Source organism: Engraulis encrasicolus, chromosome 15, assembly GCF_034702125.1.
Source record: "Engraulis encrasicolus isolate BLACKSEA-1 chromosome 15, IST_EnEncr_1.0, whole genome shotgun sequence".
NCBI classification, from domain to species: domain Eukaryota; kingdom Metazoa; phylum Chordata; class Actinopteri; order Clupeiformes; family Engraulidae; genus Engraulis; species Engraulis encrasicolus.
Genome location: NC_085871.1, coordinates 51,371,966 through 51,379,465, shown reverse-complemented (window position 1 = coordinate 51,379,465; position 7,500 = coordinate 51,371,966). Strand labels below are relative to the sequence as shown.

The window sequence follows — 7,500 nt, the reverse complement described above, 5'->3', positions numbered from 1 at the left end:
TCATGTGTGTTTTTGTGTGTGTTATAAAGACATTCGACAACCCAACCAAAACCAGAACCCAACCAAAAACCAAGCACAGCCTAAACACAACCACAAACCAACAGCAAACCAACCACAACCCAAACACAACCCAAACACAAGCCAACCACAATCCAAACATAACCGCAACCCAAACACAACCACAACCCAAATATAACCACAAACCAAGAACAACCCAACCAAAACCCAAACACAACCACAACCCAACCACAAACGGAACCACAACCACAACCCAAACAGAACCCAATCACAGCAACCCTAATGTACAACAGCACCGTGAAGCAAGTAGAGCAAAGTATGAAGTCCGGAGTTGAAGAGGACTTTGTAAAGGGTAGAGTGTCAGGGGAAGAAGACAGTGCAGTGAGTGTTTTAAGAGTACGTAGAGATTCAAGTGGAGAGGACAGAGAGCTTCACTAAGTGTAGAGCAAGCGACAGTTTCAGATGAGGGTCATTTCACGTGAAATCAGACACTTTGGGACCCGACCGACCCGGATTTCGATCATACTTGGTGTGCCTTTTCAGTAGCAAGGTAGCACCCCAGAACTGCATTGGTTTGAATCTGACACTAATATTAAGGGAGAAACAGACTAGGAAAGGTTCACATGTGAGGGTAGGACACTATACATTCAACCTTGAATATATCAGTCAGTGTTAGTCACAAAAAGATGCCTGTGGTGTTGTTTGAAAGCTCTTGTCTGGCTCTACATAGTACACAATCACCTTGGAATACAACTACTCTCAGAATATGAATTATGATAAATTGAAAAATTAAACATTGAATATCTAAAAAACTCATATTTTAAAATGGCCAGTTCCTTGTCCAAACGTAGCCGGCAATGTCATGAGCAGCACCTTAAATGCTGGTGTTCGGTTTGTTATTCATTTCAGAGAGAAGTTGACTCACAAATATGGCATCATACAGACCACTTACTAATAATATGGTAATACCATAGTAGCATCACATGACAAAACAAAAACAAAACAAAAATGGTCAGTGTCCATGGTCCCAGGTTACAGAAACTAAGGCAGATGTCCATTTATACACACCAAATGATGATATGTGAATGTTTGAACATTCCTTCTCTGTGTACCTGTGCCATCTTCCCTTTACCATACTTTAAAGAGATAATCAATGGCTACACTCTCATTTTGTACTCTACCAGTGCATTTGAAGCAGCAGCTGTGTCTTTTGTAGATAATGTATAAGTACGTCCCGTTGCAGTTACAGGTTCCACTACCAGAAGCACATCCTGATGATCCATGACAGTCTATCTGGTCTGAAGGGAAAAGTGAAGGATGGAGATGGCCCATGAGGATGCAGGAAGTTCAGTTTCACCTCTCCAGTGCTTGGCATACATTCCTCAGCACATGCTAGCCACCAGTTGCCATCATATACAGCTACAACATACCCTTTGATGCTTGAAAATGTAACACATTCCTTTACTGAGCTCACTCTTTCAACTCTGCCTTCTCTGAATGCTCAAAATGGCCTAACTTCCACTGTGTCCATTGACAATGGGCAGAAGCTGTGTAGTTTTTGAGTACCTGGAATAGTTCTTGCAGATTCAAACCTTTTAAACAGGTTCTCAGCTTCATGATGGTACATCTCTGTTGTGGCAAACTGGCAATGGATGTTCTTGACATTATCCTTGACAAATTCAAACAGTTGGTATGGCGTTATAATTTAATTGTCAATAGGACGTTGCAGACTTGCTCGTGCAGCAAGCCATTTAACTGTCCCTCCAACGCCATCACATGGACCTTTGCCATGTGATGTGGCAAAAAAGTGCCACTCTGCAGGTATGTGAAAATCTGCCTCGTGGTGGCACAAATTTGTTGTAATTTTAAGGTTCTTATATTGTGCAGGAAGTCTGCAACGTCAATTAAATTATAACGCCATACCAACTGTTTGAATTTGTAGAGTTGAAAGAGTGAGCTCAGTAAAGGAATGTGTTCTGAACTTCCTGCATCCTCATGGGCCATCTCCATCCTTCACTTTTCCCTTCAGACCAGATAGACTGTCATGGATCATCAGGATGTGCTTCTGGTAGTGGAACCTGTAACTGCAACGGGACGTACTTATACATTATCTACAAAAGACACAGCTGCTGCTTCAAATGCACTGGTAGAGTACAAAATGAGAGTGTAGCCATTGATTATCTCTTTAAAGTACGGTAAAGGGAAGATGGCACAGGTACACAGAGAAGGAATGTTCAAACATTCACATATCATCATTTGGTGTGTATAAATGGACATCTGCCTTAGTTTCTGAAACCTGGGACCATGGACACTGACCATTTTTGTTTTGTTTTTGTTTTGTCATGTGATGCTACTATGGTATTACCATATTATTAGTAAGTGGTCTGTATGATGCCATATTTGTGAGTCAAATTCTCTCTGAAATGAATAACAAACCGAACACCAGCATTTAAGGTGCTGCTCATGACATTGCCGGCTACGTTTGGACAAGGAACTGGCCATTTTAAAATATGAGTTTTTTAGATATTCAATTTTTAATTTTTCAATTTATCATAATTCATATTCTGAGAGTAGTTGTATTCCAAGGTGATTGTGTAATATGTAGAGCCAGAAAAGAGCTTTCAAACAACACCACAGGCATCTTTTTGTGACTAACACTGACCGATATATTCAAGGCTGAATGTATAGTGTCCTACCCTCACATGTGAACCTTTCCTAGTCTGTTTCTCCCTTAATATTAGTGTCAGATTCAAACCAATGCAGTTCTGGGGTGCTACCTTGCTACTGAAAAGGCACACCAAGTATGATCGAAATCCGGGTCGGTCGGGTCCCAAAGTGTCTGATTTCACGTGAAATGACCCATGAAGAGGAAACATATCCAGGAAATGACCTTGCCTGGTTAACACCAGACCTAATCACAAGTGAGATTAGGTCTGGGGAGTTGCCTATATTAAATTCCGTAGGGGGCAGAATACTTGGCTATTATGACACACTGCCCTGCTCTCTGATTGGGCAGAGAAACTGTAAAGGTCGGAATGCTTGGCCATTATGACACAGGTACCATGATCTTGGACGTTATGAGTCATCCTCGCCAGACTGTCTTTCAGATCGAAACGATTGTGTAGAACTAAAGGCAGGCTAGAAATTACCCACTGTAACGCTTGGAGAACGTGCAGTGAAAGTGGGTTTTGTAAAGTGTAGAGAGCTCCAGATGAAAACTGCGTTTTCTAAAGTTTGTAAAGTGTAGAGAGCTCCAGATGAAAACTGTGTTTTCTAAAGTTTGTAAAGTGTAGAGAGCTCCAGATGAAAACTGCGTTTTCTAAAGTTTGTAAAGTGTAGAGAGCTCCAGATGAAAACTGCGTTTTCTAAAGTTTGTAAAGTTTCGTCACCTCGCCCTTGCTCTTCTTCTTCATCTTCTTCTTCCTCTGCTTCTGTTTCTTGTGGAGCAGGATGGTCTCATATTTAGGCCTCGGGTGCTCCTAGGAGAACAGAGAGAGAAGAAAAAAGGGGGAGAGGGGAGAGATGGTGTATGAGAGAGAGAGAGAGAGAGAGAGAGAGAGAGAGAGAGAGAGAGAGAGAGAAAGAGAGAGAGAGAGAGAGAGAGAGAAAGAGAAAGACAAAGAGAGAGAGATGAGAGACAGAGAGAGAGAGAGAGAGAGAGAGAGAGAACAGAGAGAGAGAAGAAAGGGGGAGAGGGAGAGATGGAGGGAGAGAGAGAAGGGGAGGGAGAGACAGAGAGAGAGAGAGAGAGAGAGAGAGAGAGAGAGAGAGAGAGAGAGAGAGAGAGAGAGAGAGAGAGAGAGAGAGAGAGAGAGAGAGAGAGAGAAGTTTAGAGATGTTCCAGAGTGTTCCTGTTTGCTATGTGGGTACTGTATGCTAATAGTTCTTACTCAGTGTGTGATTGGGAACTCATAGCCTGATGGTTATTGAGTCAGACTGGAAATAGGTAGGTTGAGTCACATCAAGTTACATTTTATTTGCATTGGCACTTTTCATATTCACATAGACTCAATGAGCCGAGAGTTTGAATAATACATCATTCACGACTGAAGTGGCATTGATCTAGACACCTCACCTCACATTGCTCCAGGAGCTGTAATCAATGCCCTGTACCAACTGTAAATAACTGTCGCCTTGGGATAAAAGCACCTGGTAATGTACTGTAGGTGTTAGCAGCACATAAATGGACTCTGACTCTGGGATGTGCACTGTACACGATAAAACATTGCTGCCAGTTAAATGTAAAAAGGTACGTTTCCCTGCTGCCTTTAATTTGTAAGTTAATTGAACTTCTGAGTCTCAAGTTGAGTTCAACCTTGAGTTGAGTCAACATACAAATTTAGGGCAGCAGGGCAACTTAACTTTTCACATTTTGCATTTAATGTTTTACAGTGTATGTTAGTCCTGTTGAGGAATGATGCTAAGAAGGAGAGCATGAAATAACAATTATTCATGGTGGTTGTTGAACTCATTTTGAACCCGAGTCAAAAAGGGGGTAAGTGTGGATAAGAGGGTTTGGTCAAGCAGTCCGGCATCCCCCATGCATAATCCTCTCAACCTAATTAATTAATTCCATATTAGCTCGCAAATCCCCCTCAAAAACACCCCCTCTTACAAGCTTTATGTCTTCCAAAACACCCCCTGTAACACTGCCTATATCCTCAAAACACCCCCTCTTACAAGCTTTATGTCTTCCAAAACACCCCCTGTAACACTGCCTATATCCTCAAAACACCCCCTGAAACTCCTTTTCTGTCCTTGAATAACTGTTCACGGTTTTTCTGGGACTCGTTATTAAAAACCTCTAAAAATTGAACACATGAAGAAATAGATATCTAACACTGAGAGATTTGTTGTTTTTTAATTGTAATTGTGTGTGTGTGTGTTTGTGTGTATGTTTTTTTGTGCATGTGCATGACAGTGCATGCGTTTCTGTGTTTATCTGTATCTGTGTGCACGCGCGCGCGCGCGTGTGTGTGTGCGTGTGTGTGTGTGTGTGTGTGTGTGTGTCACCTCTTCCTCCTCCAAGCCCGTAAGGTCCCAGCTGTGGTTCAGGCTGTTCTGTCTCCTTTTCCATTGTTCCAGAAACATGACCACTGGAAATATATGCACACACACACACACACGCACACACACACACACACACACACACACACACACACACAGTTTAGTACTTTTATTTGGATCTCACCAAGAAGGCAGCATTACAAATCCAAATAGTGATGGAAGCAAATGTCATAGCAATCAGTAGGGACTGATCAGAATCATATGGTCCAATGTAATACATTACATGTCAGAATGGCCTGGTTTATTTAAAGTTGTTTAGGGGTAGACATGGCACCTCCTTCGCCATATTGCTAAACTACCAATTGTTGCAGAAATTGAGCAGTATTTAGCAGTCTTTTTTGAATTGTCCTTATTGAGTCCACAGAGTTGCAGTCCACGCAGTGCAAGCCTATGTACATGTCCCAGGCTGCCAAACACAAGAACAATAAGCTTGCAGTTGAAACCTTGATTTGTGACCACATCCATAAGTGGCTGGTATTTTAGGATCTTTGAGTGGTAGCAAGTGTCCATGTACAGATCAAAGGGGCAACCTATTTCCACAAAGGAGACCTTTTTATTGTCAGCATCTATAATGGTGATGTCCGGTGTGTTTGGAATGCTGCTTAAAAGTGTGTCATCATGACTGTCGCTGAACCAGTTCATTTTTACTGTGCAATTTGTGTGTATTTGCGTTGAAATGTCCTGTGCCTCTTTAATGCCTTGGGCTATAATGTTGACGAGTCTGTCATGTCGCGCTACATACAGTCCTTTATAGAAGTTGCACCCATTTAAAATGTGTTCAACGGTCTCGTTGTGTTTGTTTGTGGGATGTAAAGTGCAGTGCGGCTCATGTCTAGAGGGGTACCAGATGGCAAGGTTGGATTTGGTGGGTAGTACTTGGAGACGGGCTTTAACGGTAAATTTAAGAATGTCTTCGCCAATTGCAGTGTTGGAATAAACTGTGTGTGATAGGGAGTGGTTTGCAAATGGTGAGATGTGTCCAGCGTTCTCTGCTCTGGGACCGCCGGATTTTAAGAAGTGACTGTCTCGCCCCCACTACTGGTAGGTCGTGGAGCGTGTCACCTGTTGTATAAGTGACGCGAGTGTAGCAGAGCGGGTCCGTTGGAACGTTTTGGAGCGTAATTGGAGCGCTGTCAGATCTCTCCCATTTCAGGTGTAATCCCATGCGAAAACACAAGTCATTCAGGTCAAGCCAGTCGGACCTCGCACCGAATCCCACGGCCTTGATATTTAATTTACCATTCTCCTTTATCTGAAATCCCAGGAACTGCTTGTCCTCCTCCGTGGCAATTGGGACTTTACGCCTGCGAAGATGTTGGATGAGCGATGCACGCGCCATCTCTCGCACTGCAGCGTCGCTGTTGTTAAGCATATTAAGGAGATGACTTGCTCTAGTGGCCCATATACCCACTCCACATTTGTAACACCCAGCCCTCCGTCCTTTTGAGACTGAAAGATGATGTCCCTAGTTGAGTGAGTGTTGAGGCCAAACCACTTCCTGACCAACTGTACCGTCTTATTGTTGAGTTGAGTTAGTGTCTTCTGCGGTATATGAACGTTGGCGAATAGGTGTTGAATTTTTGCCAGAGCGATTTCTCTAATGGCCTGTAGCTTCATTGTGATGGGTAGAGGGCTAGAGTCTATCAGATCAAGTCTGTTGGTGTATTCATATGTAAGCTCCGCCAGCTGTTCTTGCCAGTCACCAGCTACGTTGAACTTATGGCCAAGGTAGGGATATGTTTCGTGGCGTGAGTAGACTCGAATTGGTTGCTGGAATACTGTAAATGCTGGTGGCTTGTCAGATTTTGCTGCATACCAGCGGTTTCCTCCACTGCGTCTCTCGTAAAAGGTAGCGCATTTTGCTGGCTTTACCTCCAGTCTAGACCACTGTAAGAAAGTCTCTGTGCGCATGAGCATTTGCTGGATGACAGCCTCGTCTCTTGATGCAAGTTGGACATCATCTGCGTACCCTTGGACCGGATTTGGAGAGCGCGCCCCCACCGGCGCGCACTGTTGTATCCATTTTAGCCAGCTATTTAAGGCCAGGATGAAGTTAACTGCACTCCACGGGCACCCTGTCTTAATTCCAGTTTTCAGGGGAATTGGATCTGTCAGGGTGTTGTTGCATATGACTTGGATGAATGAGTTGCTGTATACATCCATTATGAGGTCTGCATATGTTTGGGGAAGGTTTATTTCTTTGAGTGCGTGCAACATTACAGTATGTGGTAAAGTGCCAAAGGCATCTCTAAAGTCCAGGAACACTGCATAAAACTTGCTGGAATCATGCTTAAAGTCGTCTATTCCTGTCTTTAGGCAAAAGACGTGTTCATTCATTCCCTGTCTATTGATGTAGGCCTTTTGGCAGGCAGACAGGATTTCGTTTTCTGTAAGCCACGGTAGAATGCGGGCCAG

The 7,500-nt window shown here is 43.3% G+C and overlaps 1 protein-coding gene across 1 annotated transcript in view; it reads right to left on the bottom strand.

Annotated features, from left to right (window-relative positions):
• ano2b (anoctamin 2b) overlaps positions 1-7,500 on the bottom strand; it is a 226,503-nt gene that overhangs the window by 115,811 nt on the left and 103,192 nt on the right. The window contains exons 16-17 of the mRNA XM_063217802.1: positions 5,032-5,114; positions 3,408-3,497 (exon numbers count right to left, since the gene is read on the bottom strand). Coding sequence (XP_063073872.1) covers positions 3,408-3,497; positions 5,032-5,114 — 173 coding nt within the window. The remainder of the gene's footprint in view (positions 1-3,407; positions 3,498-5,031; positions 5,115-7,500) is intronic.